General features: G+C 48.7%; 7 protein-coding genes across 7 annotated transcripts; 2 read left to right on the forward strand and 5 right to left on the reverse strand.

Moving 5' to 3' along the window:
* Window positions 1-930: 930 nt before the first annotated feature.
* BO85DRAFT_413795 (FAD-dependent oxidoreductase) lies at window positions 931-3,101 on the forward strand (the record flags this gene model as incomplete). The annotated part of the gene is made up of 4 exons (XM_025657621.1): window positions 931-1,391; window positions 1,451-1,917; window positions 2,013-2,617; window positions 2,667-3,101. 4 exons carry the CDS (start codon window positions 931-933, stop codon window positions 3,099-3,101), a joined length of 1,968 nt encoding a protein of 655 aa, XP_025520422.1.
* Window positions 3,102-3,401: 300 nt separating this feature from the next.
* Window positions 3,402-5,396, reverse strand: BO85DRAFT_484501 (uncharacterized protein; the record flags this gene model as incomplete). Its single annotated transcript, XM_025663243.1, has 3 exons — window positions 3,402-3,626; window positions 3,710-3,855; window positions 5,252-5,396. 3 exons carry the CDS (start codon window positions 5,394-5,396, stop codon window positions 3,402-3,404), a joined length of 516 nt encoding a protein of 171 aa, XP_025520423.1.
* A 3,069-nt stretch (window positions 5,397-8,465) lies between these two features.
* On the reverse strand, window positions 8,466-10,065 carry BO85DRAFT_456441 (cytochrome P450; the record flags this gene model as incomplete). Its single annotated transcript, XM_025661445.1, has 2 exons — window positions 8,466-8,878; window positions 8,937-10,065. 2 exons carry the CDS (start codon window positions 10,063-10,065, stop codon window positions 8,466-8,468), a joined length of 1,542 nt encoding a protein of 513 aa, XP_025520424.1.
* A 1,151-nt stretch (window positions 10,066-11,216) lies between these two features.
* BO85DRAFT_362011 (uncharacterized protein) lies at window positions 11,217-11,654 on the reverse strand (the record flags this gene model as incomplete). Its single annotated transcript, XM_025655607.1, has 1 exon — window positions 11,217-11,654. One exon carries the CDS (start codon window positions 11,652-11,654, stop codon window positions 11,217-11,219), a length of 438 nt encoding a protein of 145 aa, XP_025520425.1.
* Window positions 11,655-12,276: 622 nt separating this feature from the next.
* Window positions 12,277-13,219, reverse strand: BO85DRAFT_445914 (uncharacterized protein). Its single transcript, XM_025659378.1, has 3 exons — window positions 12,938-13,219; window positions 12,804-12,874; window positions 12,277-12,727 (listed from the first exon to the last, which is right to left on the reverse strand). The coding sequence occupies exons 1-3, from the start codon at window positions 12,989-12,991 to the stop codon at window positions 12,613-12,615; spliced, it is 240 nt and encodes a 79-aa protein (XP_025520426.1). The 5' UTR covers window positions 12,992-13,219; the 3' UTR covers window positions 12,277-12,612.
* Window positions 13,220-14,742: 1,523 nt separating this feature from the next.
* On the reverse strand, window positions 14,743-16,077 carry BO85DRAFT_445915 (A4/G1 family peptidase). The gene has a single exon (XM_025659379.1). The coding sequence runs from the start codon at window positions 15,798-15,800 to the stop codon at window positions 14,946-14,948; it is 855 nt and encodes a 284-aa protein (XP_025520427.1). The 5' UTR covers window positions 15,801-16,077; the 3' UTR covers window positions 14,743-14,945.
* On the forward strand, window positions 16,034-16,621 carry BO85DRAFT_466196 (uncharacterized protein; the record flags this gene model as incomplete). Its single annotated transcript, XM_025662117.1, has 3 exons — window positions 16,034-16,346; window positions 16,385-16,455; window positions 16,502-16,621. The coding sequence occupies 3 exons, from the start codon at window positions 16,034-16,036 to the stop codon at window positions 16,619-16,621; spliced, it is 504 nt and encodes a 167-aa protein (XP_025520428.1).
* Between the last annotated feature and the right edge of the window lie 1,096 nt (window positions 16,622-17,717).

Here is a 17,717-nt window from a genome sequence, read left to right on the forward strand (position 1 = left end):
AGTATATGCATCAATATCTGCACTAAACTGCTACTCAGTCATATTAACCTATCAGCGCTTAAGCCCCGGGGGCCAGAATTGTGTCGAAAGAGCAAATCGGTAGTGACCAGTCGCGCTAATTCAGCCGCGGCTGACTAGCGGCGATGGGAATCAATAGCTGCATACCGACAGGTTATTGCGATTTGCGACGCGGGCGCCGTCCCCACATTTTTGAACAATGGTTTGGTGCTGGCTTTGAATATATTACTTTTTCTTGCAGAGTTCCCTGGAGGTTGGGTAAGTCGCTTGCAGCTAGCGATTGTATATCGTCAATGTTTTGTCAATCTGCCGCGTCTGCTTGAAAAACCAGTACTTAGAGCGGACACCCATCCTGTATAGTCTTAGTGAGATGCGTGTTCTTGTTTTCATGCGAGTAAGCTAGTTCAAGAGTGACCGGGTTATTCAATGCCAGTGAGTCCGACCATAAATGTTTCGGTGGACTAAGCGGTGTACACCGATACGTTCAGCTGAGTATGAGGATCAGCTAGGTGAAAAATTATCGTCCGTGAAACATAAACAAAGATAACTTATTGTCGCAAGATAGGGTAATCCTTGGTGATTACAATCCCTCTGTTATGGAGTAGGGAACGACATAGGAAGCTGTCGATGACCTCACGACTTCAAGAGTATTCGATCTCAACCTCCGCGGGCCCCGTATGTCATAAAGCCATTGGAAAGACTCTTTTAAGCACATTGTGACAGAATCAAGATCAATAATGTCTATTGTAATAGAACGTGAGGGTAACGATCGACGATCTGAACCTATTAGCGTCTCATTCAGCCGCTAGCCGCAGAATACTTATAGTGCTAGAGTAGCCACTGCCCGCCCATCATTTTGCATTCGCAGCGGGCCTGTGGCTTCCTTCCTCCCATAGCGAGTCGTCAGTAACCATGAAGGGGTATTTTACGCGGGGATTGGTCATCTCGATGGTGGCACCCGCAGCATATGCAGAGGCTACAAGGGCTATAGCTTCGCTGAGTGCAGCAGCGGCAACTGTGACAACGAGCCCTTCTGCTGCGCCGCCCTTGTTCTCTTATGAAGCAGTACAGCTGACTGAGAGTGCATTGGCTAAAGCGGATACCGCCCTTAATAATGCGACCCTATCGAGAATATTTGCTTTTGGGGCAAGTAACGCGACTAACAGCAGCGGAACCCCCCAGCATCACTGCAAGGTCATGCCAGGGGATGCGACATGGCCAACTGAATCGACCTGGAGTATTTTTGACCAGTTGCTTGGTGGGAGCTTGCTTAAGCCTGCACCTTTGGCAGCGTCCTGCTACCCCAACTGGCCCCAATATAATGCCGAGCAATGTTCTGAGGTAACATCGAACTGGCTTGACGACTCTTTGCAGTGAGTATATCAGTGTCATATTTCCGCGTCAAAGTAACTTCGAGCTGAGAAGTATTCAGCTACGATGATCCTAGCTCCATCATGGCACCCTTGGATGAGGGTCGTTCGTGCATGCCCATAGGGTATAACTACACCAGCACCTGTACGCAAGGCGCTTACCCTACGTACGTCGTCAACGTATCCACTGTTGCTCAGATTCAGTTGGCTGTAAACTTTGCTCGGAACCAGAACCTTCGTTTGATTGTCAAGAACACCGGTCACGATTTTAACGGCAAGCCATCAGGAAAAGGAGGTCTGTCAATTTGGACGCACCGACTCAAAGACAAGGCGTTCTACCCATCCTTCACGTCTGACGGTGGTTATGTTGGACCTGCTATAAAGCTTGGGGCTGGCGTTCAAGTTTCGGAGGCGTACGACTTCGGAAAAGCGTTGAATGTGACCGTCATCGGAGGCGGCTGCCTCTCTGTTGGAGTTGCTGGTGGCTTCACACTTGGTGGAGGCCACTCACCATTGAGCAGCATGTATGGTATGGCGGCAGATCAAGTTTTGGCTCTGGAAGGTTGTTTTCCCCCTGTGACTCAACATATCATCATCGGTGACAGCTCACTGATCAACTTACAGTTGTCTTGGCGGACGGTCGCTTTATCACTGCAACTCCCAAGCAGAACTCAGACGTCTTCTGGATGCTTCTCGGTGGTGGAGGCAGCACAATTGGCGTGGTAACATCCATGACCATCAAGGCGTATTCGAAATTGCCCACGACAATCGTTACTTTCAACTGGACGATGAACGACACTCCAAATGCTGAAGCGTTTTGGGCCGCTTTCCAGTCTTACCTAGACCACTTTGAGGACTTTGTCAACGCTGGAACATATGGATACTATTTGCTGGGGTCCTCGGCAGCTGAGAACGGTGAAGCTTCTTCCAATGACACTGACTACAACTTCCGCATGGTCTCATTTGTTGCACCCAACATGACCATTCCACAGACGCAGAACCTTCTCAGACCTTGGTTTAATACCCTCAATACCCTTAACGTCAGCTTCACTCCCGTTTACAGCCATGCGGATAGCTTCTATGAAGTCTGGGAGGAGGATAACTTTCCTCTGGAAACAGGTGGATTAGACATATACAAGTTGGCTTCACGTCTTCTGCCTCGAAATGTCTTCGAAAACGAGGACCTCCGGAACAAAAACTTCCTTGCCCAAAGGGACGCTGTTGAGAAGGTATGCTGACCGTTCAAATCGTATTCGTACTAGTTACTGACCTTAGTAGGGCTTATTCATCATGGGCTTCCACATCAGTGGAAAAGGAAGCGCTGTCGAGCCGCCGACGAACATTGCAGTTCTGCCGGCATGGCGTGACGCTCTTTCTCACGTCATTGTCGCAACCGAATGGGAGTTCACTTCGAGCTGGGAAACAGTCAAAAATTCTTCACTCTTTGTGACGAACTGGATGGATGCTCTGCGGGAGATCTCTCCCGACTCTGGCGCGTATATGAATGAGGGTGATTTGTTGGAGCCCAACTTCCAGCAGGCATTCTATGGTGCCAACTACCCGCGGCTGTATGAGTTGAAGCAGAAGTACGACCCGACCGGGTTGTTCTTTGCTCTTACGGCGGTGGGGTCGGAGGACTGGGAAGTTCAAGTCACGGATCCTTTGCCGTATTCGTGGAACAATAATGGGAGGTTATGTCCGAGATCTTCTTGAAGAGGGGTGAGGTCAGTGCACGAATGATATGTGAAGAGTAGCGCTTAGAGCCTTCAAAATATTCAGTGCCATCGTACCCCGTCTCGGTGGAAGGACAAGGGTATAGAGCGGTTGTCAGTCAATGCAGGCAAGCAATTAGAGATAATAATCAGATGATTGATTCCCCATGATTGAAATGATTCCAAGGCAAGGATGGAACGTCAGGGTAAGGTGAAGAATGTCGGGAGGACAAAGGTGACACCAACACCGCCGGGGCACAACTCGAGGCTGCAGACCGAGAACGTGACTTTCTCGATTCAGCTAGCCCCAACGACGACAACGAGCATAGCCAAGTATCAGATTCAGCTCTGACAGGATTGGAAGCACATCCCTTGGTTCTTCGAGCGCATAAACAGCTGTACATTGTCCCTCTTCCTCGACCTGAGCCACGAGAGCAATAGCCTTCTCTGACCCAGTAATCAAGCATGTGCCATTACCGCACATGAACGAAAACCTGAAGAGCTGCGAGCTATCCCCGACAAACTTCTATGATAGGCGAGCAGCTTTTTCGGTTAGTACGTGTGCATCTCATAAATGACTCACTCCAGGCAACTAAAGAATAGATCTACAACCGCGACAGTCGCCAAAATCCACCTCTCCCCGAAACCCCAGCTAGCAGCCCAAACCGGGAATAGTCCACGCGCCGAACGCGACGCAGCTGAGCTCGCAGGCCAAACTGTCCAGTCATTTGCCAACAATCTGGTCTGCATCTGCCCTATGTGTCAGCAACTGCCTCGGCGAAAAGATTGTCCAACAATCAAAGAAATTTCTCAATTGATACTGGTGAAACGAAGGCGGCTAAGTGAGTCGGGCTGCAGTCACCAGATAAACCCTCGCGCACATACAAATTACATCATCAGTCATATGAGCGAAGAAAAAAACGAAAAGGGCAAAAGGACATGATGCATGAAATAGATGGAGCCAAGCAGCCAACCTCCCAAACCAGTTACTGGTCGCGGTACTTTCTGGCAAGAAGGCATGGTACTTTTGCTCGAGGGCCTACATACAGGGGGGAAAAGGGATCGGCGTGGACCCATCTTTTGTAACGGAGGGTTCGGAAGTCTCCGCGGCGAACGGCAATGCAATGGTACTTTTGGCCGCATCAGATCGGAGACACCCGGTGGAGCCACCAGTGCTTCAATTTCTACTAGTAGTATTGGGATGTGGCAGGACTCGTAATTGAGGTCTAGCTAGGAAATGAGTCTGGCCCCCCAACGGAACTGGGCTCTTTTGCTTGGTGGGACGGTTTATTGATTTTGTTTCTGTTTATATACTGAAGAGTAACTTGTCTTGGCGGTCGGGATGGTTCTAATACGATAGATCTAGTGGTGTGGCGTGCTGACGTTGGTAGGTCCCGTCAGCGATAGGAACTAGTTCCATTTCGAACTTCGTGGCGGTGCTCTTGTTCCTCTTCCTCCTCTTCCTTCCTCCCTGGATAGGTGGGTAGGAGAGGTAAGAACGTCATCCTACATATCACTCTGGTTCTTCTATGGTCGAACACCAGCTGAGCTCTTCGTATGATTAGGCAACAAAGGGTACACCGGCAGCTGTGACGTCAGGGATTAATCTAACTTTAGGGCGCATGGACAGTGTCACCCCACGCTATGGATTTAGCACATCACAGGGCGTTTATCCGTTACAGGGGCAGTTGGAGGATAGAGAAGTCGTCATAAATCGAAAAGAAAGAGATGGTAAAGAGCTCAGATAATCTTTAATGGTTTCAAATAAAGGAAAGATATCACTTTTTGAAATATCCAGACTGCTAGATGGTATATAATGGAGCAACGCTGATCCGCTTCATGGCAAGGGAAATGCAAACAAAAAATCGAGGCCAATAAACGTCAATATGCGGAAATTTGGGAAAGTCAAATTTAAAGGGAGATCAACACGAAGTGAAGAAAAAGCAAGCAGATGCCGAACAAGGAGAAAGAGTCCAGAAATAACAGAGTTCCGATAAACACCCGACATCGCCATTTCTCCGGAAGCTCATCAGTCATCGCTAGCTTGAAGGAGATTGCTTTGGTCGGTTGGTTATGCGTTTCTTCTCTTGTTCTAGAGATTCTAGGGAGTCAAAAGATGCACAAAAGAAAGCAATAATGGGCAGTACATACCTAAAGCTTCGTTGATTTGGCGCACAGTATCATCATGGATTTTGGCCCATTGGGCTTGGTATGTAGCCAGGTCCGGTAAATCAGAATGTGTGCCATTAGTGGCACGGCCAGAGCCATTGTTTCCGCTGGTGGCACTTCGGTCCATTGTGTGTTACTAGTATGTATGTTGTATGGTCGCCGCCTGAACACAAGTGAAAGAAGAAGACGTCCGTAAGGCTCAGATTAAGCTTCGAAGAGGAGAGGGGTAGGTTGAACGCAAGATAAGCTCTCACTGGGAAGTGATCATTTTTAAGTCGACCTGCTAGCAGGCTGTTGAGCATATTTATAGACAACTAAGTGGCCCCGACGTCAAGTCCATTCATCATTCCGGGTCTATCGACCTGATAATTCACTCTCCCGTGCCATGTGGCCGCCCGTCGACGAGGAGTCCACACCCTTGTGTATCGGCCTTGTTCGACAATAAGTTCCCTTGCATTCCGTGGAATGGACAAGATTTGTTATTCAAAGAACTGAAGAGATGACCCGCTGCTGATTGGGGGGGGAGAAAGCTTCCCCGTTGTGGCAGAGTGGACAGGCGGTGGATATGCAGGTTAGCTTCTGTGGAATACCACCGTCCGACAATAATGCGCCAGGCCCTTCTTCCCAAGAGGAGCCCGTCGTGACCGACGAGTCCTTGGGACATCAGGCTGGTCGGCTCCCGATTGGCCGGGGAAGTAGAGAGAAACCAACATCGGAACGAAGTCGAAGGGCGGGACGGAACACGTAGTTCGCAGGGTGAGGGTTTGTGTGACAGACTGTCGGGATCAACGGTTCTGGTCTGATTGGCTTCTTACTCTCCGATCCGTTCACGCGGATGGTCTTCCGGGCATACTAGTAGTTTTGATCCCGGGTATTGGGCACCGACGAGCCGGTTAGGCTATAGTAGCAATGGAATCTATTGTGCGACAAGTGACGACGATGTTGGAGGAGTGGGCCGACTGAGACGGTCGCCGGGCGGAATCTAGAACTCAAAAAGAAAGAAAGGGAGGACGGGCGACAAAGAAGAGAAAAATTGATGAGAAAAAGCAATGAGATGCAGATCGACACATCGATCCATGGAAGTTTCGCCCTTTCTTCTTTCGAGGTGTGTGGGTGCGTTATTCGAGAAAGTCAGACATGTTTAATTCGGTGGGTATCGCGATTGATCGTGTTTCCGATCGGCTGGACCGCGGCGGATGGAGTCCGTCAGCCCGTCTATTGAACCACATCTGCGCAAAAAATGGCTGGCAATTGCTTCAGGCGATCAATAGTCCAATCGGGGAAGCAATTCCGTTGTCCATCTTGCAGGACCCTGAGATCCACCACTGACCACAGCTTCATGGATACTTCAGAATGCCGGAAAAAGCACCATTGGCAGATAAAATTGTGGGACGGGAATCTTCTAGGCCTCCTTTTCACCGCCACTTCCGTCGCCCTGTTAATCAGTATTTCCAGCCTCAAGGAAAAGGAACCCAAGGCTCAAAGAACGGCTTGTGGAAGGAAGCCTGTGAGGGTTGAGTTCACCGCCATAAGCGTCAGAACCAACGAATGATGATAAATAACTAACCTCCCATCTCTGTGGCTGGCCATTGGATCTGGATGTTGTGGAACCCGGCTGGGTTCCTGATACTAAATGACTAGTAAGATTTAGAGCTGGTGCGAAAGCATGGCAAACCAACAGGCATCTTTCCAGGTACGAGCCGTCGTCGCATGCAAACCCATCATATGACAGGATACATCTCAGCCTCGTTTCACCCGACGACAGGTACAGAGCGCGGGTTTGATACGCTAGACGTGGCCTGTCATGTCGGTTTGCCTAGTGACGAGTTCCCTTTTTCGTTATAAGCTCTACTTCCTAGCCAGACGGGCAGATATATGTGATGCTGCTGTGTCACGCCCAGTTGTTATAAGGCAGCGGGCCCCGGCTGCATGTTTTCCTTGGCTTGGGCTTCTCTTTGTTTCCGTTCTTCGTCACCTACTAATAATAGGTAATCATGTCGACGCCCACGAATCTTGTGTTCCGTCTCCTTTCTTTCCGATACTTTTACTTGCCGCCCCCTTTGCTCCGGTTTTCTTGTGCGACATCAGGCTTTTCGTATGGTCTCGCTATACAGCCCATGGCCTTGTTGAGTCTGCAGTAGTTCCCCACATAACAGCATCCAGCAAACCCGCTATCAAGTGAGACAGCCATTTTCCCTCTACCCGAGATCCCTGAGGGTTGAGACGGACTCAGCCTGTTGAAAAGCCCAATCAGTCAGTGATGCGTATCATGGTTCTCATGATCTGGAATGTGTCAGTGGCTGTAGCCTTCGTACTGTGGAGCGAAGGACAAAGAATGTTATGAACCTATTAAACACATGTTAGAATAATCCGACGTACAGCAACTAATTGTTCTTGGGCTACTAGGAGATAGCAAGGGGGGCTGCACGTACCTACTACACCTCGCCTAACTGAAGCTGTGCCAACTATAGCACCTGTAAGGAGTCGGCCATGCAAAGTTACCTCGCTGACATAGTGTTCGTTTCCTCCATGTTTCTGCAGCAAAACAACTCAAGGCAAAGAGAAGAGACTAGATCGGTCGTGTGTATAACCACTGACACATTCCATGATATGATTCATCACTGACTTGTTTGGTTGTTCAACATGCCGGATCTGTCTGAACCCTCAGGGATCTCGCGAAGAGAAACAATGAATGCCTCACTTGATAGCGGTTCTGCTGGATGATTTTACTCCGTCTAGCCATCTTCATTCCATAATCACCAAAGATATATCAGAATGATGTTAGTTGCCATGGTAGTAGTGGTGGTAGTTAGAGACTACATGGACACAGGTGGTGAAGGATCTGGTAATACCTGGCTCCAGTGAATAAAATATCTCCGCATAATACATTGCGAAGTATTGAGCTCTTTTGAGCTGCGGCACATGTCAGACACATTCATGCTATAGAGTCCTCCCTGGCATGGACCTGCCTTCCCTCCAAGTCAGGTACCCGGACAAAATCTCGTGACCAACTGGCACCTGACTTTTCTTCGCTTGTGACATTGGCAGCTACCCCGAGTTGATATAGTTCCGTGTAGAATTGCACAAAACCATGAATACTCAATTCTACCAAATAATAACTGGAGGAGATACTATGTACGTAATACGCTCTTAATTTATCGCCATCTTTACAAATTCAGACAGAAACAAGCAGGAATCATCTCAATGCCACCTTCGTCCCATTCCTTGAACAAACGGTCAGTGCATACTCCTCCACCCACGGCCCTGGATCCCTGCTTTCAAGCACAGAGAACTTCTGGGCTAGCCGAACCGTGACATACCCTGCCTCCGTCAGTGCATACTGTTGGCCAACGCAAATTCGTGGTCCCCCGTTGAATGGCAAGTACTCCCATCCCGGACGGATCTCAGCCCAACGTTCAGGCCGGAACTCATTTGCATCCGGGCCGAAAAATTCTTCACGACGGTGAAGAGCATAGACATGATAGGCAACAATCGAGCCCTTTGGTACGAAAACAGACGACTTGCCGTCTGGCCCACCACCGCGCGGAAGTACTGTATCCGTGTTCGCAAAACGCAGATTTGCTGGGACAACAGGGTGGAGTCGAAGAGCTACAGTGCCGAAGTAAGCCATGGCTCATCAGACTTTTTGCGGGTCGGGATGACTTACATTCATTCAGGCAGAATTTCACATATGTCAGATTACGCAGTTGCTCGTACGACGGCGGGCGGCCTTCGAGGAAAGTAACTTCCTCGCGCAGTTTTTTCCAGATGCGAGGGTTCTTTGCTAGCATAAAGAACAGGTTGCTCAACAAGGATGCCGTGGTATCTCGCCCGGCCAGGAGAATATTCATTAGTTCGTCGCGAATCCGCCTTCGGTCTCCCGTCTGCTGGGCTAGACTACGCAGAAAAAGGTAATTTTTCTTTCCCTTTGCATCGTGACTATCCTCTTCGATAAATGCTTTCTGGTTGCTGGACTGCTCTCGCACTTTCAGTGCACTGTCGACGAATTGCTCCACCAATTTATGGCAGATACGATTGGACTCTTCTGCTTTACGGTCGCGCAGGAGATATTTGAGCTTACCAAGGCGTAGGTTCATTGCGATGGCCTTTTGTGCATAATTGAAAGCTCCTGCAAAGTCCTGTTCTGTACTGTCACGGGTCCCAGCCAGTCGCTTCTTGAGGCTGTGCACGCTGTGCCCGAAGAGGAATTCCGTTGCAGAGTCGATGGTGAGCTCGAAGAATAACTCCTGTATATCGACCGTTCTGCCATCGGTTGGGATCAGTGTGGTCATTTCGTTGACGAGTTCTTCAAAAATTTCCAAGTGCGCGACTTGCTCTTTCGCGAAATTTGGACGAACCATGGCACGCGACTGCGCCCAGTGCTCGCCGTCGCTGGTGAAGATGCCATGGCCCAAAAGCGGACCCATTGCATCGATACGGCCGGCCAAGCCATAATCCTTAAATCGGAGGGACAAGATTGTCTTTATGTTCTCCGGCTCGCAAGTTATAACGTAATAGGTCAATCGTCGTTGTGTATATGTGTTGCCATATAGCTTGAATCGCTCGCTGAACCGCTCGAGAAGCTTGTGTTTCCTGACATATCTAATCTGCTCAAAAAGAATATCGAGGCCGAAGATAGGATCCTTTTGAGGATAAGATGGTGGTGGTTGACAATTGTTCGCTTTCATTATACGACGATGCGTCCATTTTCGTTGCAGGTAGGTTATGGTATACCAAAGAAAGAGAATGACAGTCGCAATCGTAAAAACAGGATGGTCAACTTTGTTGAAATCCATGGTGAGCTACAATTCTGTCTGGAGATGAACAGGGGATGAAAATTCTGGGTTGACGGGCGACCAGAAGTGCTTTTAAGCAGCGGTTGAGTGATGTATCAGATGATGGCAAGCCGCAGCTCCGGTGGTTACCACGGAGGGTATCTGCCGATCCTGAACCATACCTTGTAGCTCTAGAATGCCTGAATCATTGGCGAACAGGGCCTCGTGTGGAGTAGGGACAGCCTCGGCAGCAGGATAAGACTGGCATGCTGACACAACCATCAAGGGAGATAGGAATGAGATGATGGCCCTTCAGCCATTCATGCCCTGTTTTGCGGAGTTCTTACTAGCGTTCAGCTAGGAAAGATGCTTGCAGGAAGGATCAATTCGACCTGAGTTACTCTAGTTGTGCAGCTCATCTCTCACGTGTCAACTTTCAATTTTCATATAATCACCGCAGCGTATGCAGTTGAACGATAACAGCATGAAGGTTCCACGGCGAAGCCCCGAATGACATCACTCAAAGCGATGAAGATTTTTGCTTCTTCCATTGTTTGCTTTCTAATTCATTTTTGTTCCCTGTTATGCCCCTCAATGCCCATGATGACCTGTTCCCGAGATGCAGAATCTCGGATCTTCCCTAACACGACCAGCCGTACGCTCACCGAGATGTACGTACATAATCCAGCATAAGGCCCGCCCTCTTCAGCCAAGTGGACAGGCCCTGAAGCGGTTCAATCGGGTGTAACCACTCCAAACTTAATCAGTAATTGTCGAAAGAGGTAGGCCTCACTCATTGGGGATCACGCTTGCCTGGCGACTGATGTGATAAGCACTAGAAACCCCACGCGACAATGCCACAACGAATGGGTGTTGCGTATTCTGTGGCCTATACGCATTCACGCAAGTACCGATAAACTATGGAGCTTGCTGCTTGGAGGCAAAAATAGTTCAAGTGACGCCTTTTTAACCCGGTGCTACCCCACACTGCAGCAACGCAGTCTCAACAACCGATCTCACTCCCAGCCACCAAGGCGTGAGATCACTTTCCACCTCGAGGATGACCACTGATGGAAACCTAGGAGAATTAATCAACATCTCACGAAGTCTGGGCGGGCAAGAATATACGCATACATACTTTCATTGTTTGAAAAAGAAAGGAACAAACCCGATCACTGAGCATCGAGCAGCTGGTCATCACGGGCCTCCAAGCAAGCATCGGTCATCTTATCGATTGCATCCGCCCGCTCCGTGTCTGCGACCCAACCTCTGTCCACCAATCTGGCCAAGGCATCCCCCACCCAGTGCTGGCAGTTCCACTCCAAATCCAAATACCCATTGCGCACCGGCGTTCGTGCCACCGTCTCCCGAATATCATCTTCCTCAACGGAGACCGACAAATCCGTCACCGGCACCGCACGCACCAAATCCCCAAGTTCCATCGGATCAGCCCCAGGGTATTCCACATATCTATAGAGACCCTGGGTGCCTAGAATATGTAGGATACTGCGTTTTTGTGATGCGAATTGCACGTACAGAGCCGTGTGTCGGTATTCGCTGTAATCGAGGGGATCGCCTCTGTAAACGAGGATAAAGAGTCTGTGAGACATGCTCCCAGTAATTATCTGTTGTTGTTCTTGAAAGTTCTCAACAAGAGAGAAAAAAAAATCCCCTAAGAAACGGGGATAGCAATGGTAAATGATGATCAAGTGTGGAGGGGCAATTAATGCGGTGGTCGCGTTAAAGAGATACGCCGACCGGGAAGAAGACACGCTAATCGTTATTGGGAAGTTGTGGATGGTGGGTTGGTACTGGTTCTGCCTGCCGAGATTTGTGTGTGCCTGAGCGCATCCAAGTCACACAACCAATCAGTATGCAATATTTCATAAGTATTCAACATGAACTAGTAGTAGTTCATAGAGGATAGTAGCATTATTTTATATTTGGATAGGTATGATGTGTGGCTTGCTTTTGCATTTACACTGTCAGCGGAAGGTTGCTTTGGAAGCTTCTGAAGGTTCCGGAAAAGTAAGCATATTATTCTTCACATGATACTAACTATCAGCCTCATACTTTGATTAATAAACTACTATTCATTGAAAAGTTGAGTTTCCAATTGAATAATGAACTTTTAAGAATAATACTTGCCGTTAGCCAAATCTTGAATAAGAAACCCTTGTATAATGTAGTAGCTATGCCAAGTACGCACAACTTGTTTACCGTTTCTATTAACGCGAAACTGCTACGAACTTATAACATACGACCTATGATAAGACCTTCAAGCCAAGCAGTACCCCACAAGATAGCAGAGATCTTACTTAGATCTTCAAGGATCAGCACTTAATCGGAGCGCATGCATTTGGAGAGGAACAAGCAAACGTCAGGTCAAATTCCTGCGGTGTAAAGATACTCCGTCGCTATACCATCGTTATTATCCTCGTCATTGATGGGGAAGAAAGAAGCTCAATCCCAAAAATAACTGGTACAGCTACAGGTGAATCGCATTAAGCTACTACCACTAAGTCTCAATGTGATCCTCCTCAGCGTTCAAGGCTCTAGGCTTCACACTTATTTCTTTCTGGTCGAGCCACCGTTTCCGCTGGGAGGAGTATAGGTCGAACCACCACTTCCGTTGTTGTAGTAGGTACTTCCATTGGGGTTGGAGTAGTAGTAAGAGCCGTCACTGAGAGGAAGGCATTAGATGGGTTTTGGTTTGCCTTAGTAGAAGTATAGGTAGGGTATTAAGAAGAATAACTGACCTGTTCGAATAGTGGTAAGAGTTCGAGTTAGAGCTACCGGATCCGTAGTCGCGGGAGCACCAGTGATTTCCCTTTTTATATTAAGTTGGTTTGTTAGTCGTTCTTGAGGGTGACACATGGTATATGGAACTTACCTGGCTGTTGGTGCCGGAGCCCTTGTAGCTGAAGTCCTTTCCGGAGCTGGACATGGTTGTGGTTTGTTTTTGTTTGTTAGAGAGAAGATGTCAGAAGGGCAAGAAATTGGGGGTTGGATGAAGAGTTGGAAGTTGGATAGAGGGGAGTGAGAAGGGTGGAAGTATATTAAATAGAGAAATCTAAAATGGAAGGAGGGGCACGGCATCAGCCGGCAACGGATCTTGGTTCCGTGTCGTGAATATGGAACTTTCCTTATTCCATTCACTATATCTATATTGGTGATTTGACTGGTATTATTTGACAAAGATTGGGAGATTGGTTAATTACACGCATGTAGGATAATAGACCTGTCACGTGTCGAGGAGTTGAATGATTGATGTATCGAATTTGCTGTGACTGAGTGGACAAGATGTTCATCATTGATTCCTAAGTTATGTGTATGATTTAGAGATATCCTTCTGTTTCAGATGCTTTCAGGCCATCGTCTGCACTACGATAGAGATTCTATAATCGATATTAGCACTAAGTACTAAGTAAGAGTTGGTCCTGCTGGAAAGCTTTCTACCCAATTAGGAAGGCACTGCATTGACTTATGCATTCTGCACAAACACTTACGTCATCATATGTCATGCATTCTGTGCACATTCCCAATACGGAATAGTCCCACTCAAGGGAAGTATGGCGACAGGTGGGATCTCTGCTTTATCCCAGCCTAGATCCTGTACCTGACAGCTTCAGGGTAACGGCATCGGACCCCGAGGTCCCTGCATTGGCTGCATTGCTAATATAGCTTAATGACACGAACTCGCGTCAATCGATAAGGCTGCAGTTATCATGCTACATTTGCAGTAACCTCTTGCCATGTCTGGCGAGAAGTTATCTATACGAGAAGCCCGTCCTTTCATGATACAGAAAACACTCTTCTATGTCCAGCTAATGCGTTGTTCATCGTGCAAGAACACGGTGCTCAGAGGTGGTATGTCACATCATCCATAGCTGACATCTTCAGAACATCGTTGTCCCGAACGAAGAGACACTCACACTTACAAAGCTAGTGATGTACTTCACCAGCCTCTCTTATACACAGCGCCTAAGCCTTCTTCATTATTTTACGACATACAAACTAAGGTGTGGCTCTACTCTGCTGCCTATACGGATCACGTGTCACTTCTCAACGTCATATCTTCCAAAAAGCATGAAAGTTTTGACGGCCTACATTCATTATCGAAACCGAGCTACCATGATTATGTTGCCCCTAGGCATCTGATTCGTGTTTTTAGGCCTCTGTCTAATTTTCAAGTTAACGATCTTGCCTGGAATTGCACTTACCAAGCATTGGCTGTGCTTGAGCCCTGTATGACCATGTCTCTATCTCGATGGCTCAAGCACTATTCCCGAAAAAGGTAAGCCAAGCCATCATTCATCTCCCTTAATAAAGCTTTCACTAACTTCAAAGCCCCTATACGATCTCTTAAAGTATTTTTTGGTTCTCTCTTCGTCATTAGCCCCATACTGCCGATCCTTGGGTTCATGGTAAGAGCCTTCCAACATGCCATCCACGACCCGACGCTTCCACCCGACTCTCCCAACCCCTGTCTAAATTAGGCTGTTCATAAAACAAATCAGTTTGAGTCATTCAGATGAATGATATATGTCCGCCATTATACAAGCTTTTACAAAGTTATGATCGACAGAGCAAAAGCACTTACACAGCCGAGCTGCGAGATCTCACTAGTGATCTTCGGATCTTCAGATCGACAGCACAACTTCAGAATACCTTCTACAATCTACTAGACGAGGAACATTTATTTTCAGCATCGCGCGCGCATTTATTTCTTCCACTCAAAGTAGGTACAATCACTCAAAATCATCAACAGAAGCAGAATTAACAACTCAACAAGATCAGATCAATCCGGATAGCTCATCACTCATTTTTCATTCATCCCCAGGGCTTGTCGTCGAGACAAAGACATTGAAGCGACCGATATCTCATGCATAGAGATGCTTTTAGACGTACTTGACAGTGACGCTGTCGCCAGAGACGGAAGTCTCGGTGAGGACGGTGCTGTCCTGCTCGATGTCCATGATGGTGGCGTCAGAGGGCCCGACAGTGGAGCCGTCGCTGGTGGCCTCAGCGTTGGTGAAGGTAACGGAGCCGAAGTCAGCGAAAGCAACTAGGGAGTCACCAGACTCGAAGTCCTCAACAATCCACTCGGCGTTGGTCTCGCAAAGGTCACCCTCGACGTTGCCGCTGAAGGTGTGGCTGACGGACTGACCAGTGGTCAGGTTCTCAACGGTGGCGCTACCGCTGCTCTTGCTGGTGGCCTCGACAGTGACCTTGATCTGGTCACCCTCGGAGATGGAGAGGCTGTCAAAGTTGTAGGCGTAGTCGGGGTACCACTCGTACCAGGCCTCGTAGGAAGTCTCGCCACCCTCGTAGCAGAAGTCGACACCGGTCTGGAGAATAGCGGTCTCGCAAGTGTCACCGTCGATACCGACCCAGGCGGAGGCACAGTATTCCTCGGACTGTCTCTTGTTCTTGTAGTAGCCGTAGCCATAGTCACCGTAGCCACCGGAGCTGCTGCTAGAGCCAGCAGAGACACTGGGGACAGTGAACTCGCCAGTGACCTTGGTGTAGCCATCGCCGATCAGAACGGCACCAGCCCAGTTGGAGCTGTACTCCTCGTTAGAGGTGCCGTTCAGCTTGAGGATCTCCTTGTCGGAACCGGGGATGTAGGGAGGGTTGCTGTGGCGCTTGGCAGCGGCGCGGGCCTCCTTGCGAGCACGGCGCTTCTCAGTGAGAGGAGCAGCCAGAGCGGCAGTGGCGAAGAGGGAGCCGGTAAGGATAGCAGAGAACTTCATTTTGACGTTTGGAGGGTTGGTTTCTTCGAAAAGATGAAGAGCTAACTTATTGACAAGGTCGGTGGTGGAAGAGTGAGATGATCGAACCAGGCGATGCTTGAGAGACTTGCGATGCTGGATGAAGAAGAAAAGCAACCAGAACAGCGGAACTCAGGCCTCTATTTATGCTCGAGATTTCTGCAGATGAAGCTGGTATTTTTTCTATTTTTCCTCTTCCATGCTCTTCCGATAGCATGCAATCCGCCGACGATGACACCACTGCTCCTCCTCGTCCGACGGAGTTTAATCTCCAGGTCCGCCAACTAAAGTTGACTAAAACCGGGGATGCAGAGTCGTTCACCGTCGGGGCAGCAGCAGCCATAGCTGCAGAAAAGAGACGGTCCCCGCCCAACGATACGGGGAAAACGATTGCGGACATGCAAAAGGTCGAGCTAGAGTGGAGCATCAGAGCATCATACTATTCGTCCAGCATGGCCCGCACGAGTTGGCATCTCTCTACGCAAAGAGACATTCTGGTTGGAGCGCAATGCCTTGCAAGCCAAGATTGTGTTGCATTAGTGATCATCTCCTCTTCCTTCATCCAGGCTGCAAAGGACCTCCCGGCAAGCCATATACGCCTCTTTTTCCCCTCATGGTTGGATCCCGTTTCTACCTAGTAAGGTCCTCAATCAGGACCTTACCTAACGGGCACGGCTAGCCAGCCAGCCGGCAAGCCAACCCGCGGACTAAACACGGATACTCCGGATAGAACGAAACTCTCCCTAGAAGTTGCGGACGAACATGCAATAGTACAACAGCCACCCGATCCAGGGGCGAATTGAAGTCAACCAGACATCGTTCCACCAGTGGAGAGGGGAGGGGGAAGTGAAGAGAGAGGGGGGGACGGAAGTCCGACGGCTTGGCCCAGCGCCGGGAGCAGCGGCAACTAACTAGGTTACTCGGGCTTATCTTACGGCAGGGCTTAAGGGAGCTGGCTGGCGCTTTGGGCAGGTTTGGTATATTGGAGTGGAGGATTAGTGGGCGGATGGCGTTGCCCGAAGAGGCATGGGGGATTGAAAAGGGAAGAGGCACCGGCGCAGGCACAACAAGCTTCGCCCAAGCCTTGTGGGCGAATGATAAGCAATCAGGGAGGGGCGCGGGTTGGGATGGAAACTGAAAAGAGAATAGTACAAATGTTAGTAGTACCAAGAGAGGGGAAAAGGTGTGCGGGGAAAGTCATCAATTGGCTAGCAGGGGTATGATAAGGGAGGATTGGAGAGAAATAATGCTAGGTAACTACTATCTCGTAGAATGCTGCTGGCTGGCTGGCTAGCTAACAGCAAGACTGAGTACGAACAAAAGTAGACTAGATAAATCGAGGGGCTTGAGCCGGCGTGTCTTGGCCGAAATCGGATGTAACCTTTTTCAGCCAGTCTATTAGCAGTTTTGTTGAAAGTCTGCACTGCACGGACAGTGGAGATCGAAAATGAAATGAATCATGACGGACGAGGCGCGAGGGGGAATCCGATTCGGGGCACAGCACCAACAGCGATGGAGAATTTAGTGTACAGAGAAATAGATTAAAAGCAGGAGTCTAATTCTGCAGAGATAAAGCCGGTGACAAGGCACAGCAACCAATCAGATACGATAGAGCTAAACAGTCAGACAATGCCGCCACAAAAGGATTGTTTGGTGTGGGGGGCGGTTTCTTTAATAATCCATCCAATCATAACTAACGGGCGGGATCCGTCCGGCTGATCCCTTCTTGATTGAGCTTAATCTTCTTGACGAATACTGTTGCCAATTCGCTTGTAAGTTATTATTTTAATCAATTTTTTACTTATACTTATCCGCTTCGGCGAATTTATCTCCGGGTTTCTGCTTCTGATCTCTGCAGGCACCCAACTTTACCTTTACCCAGTCTTACGAATTGATTGG

The sequence above is a fragment of the Aspergillus piperis genome, assembly GCF_003184755.1.
Source record: "Aspergillus piperis CBS 112811 unplaced genomic scaffold BO85scaffold_2, whole genome shotgun sequence".
Lineage (NCBI taxonomy): Eukaryota > Fungi > Ascomycota > Eurotiomycetes > Eurotiales > Aspergillaceae > Aspergillus > Aspergillus piperis.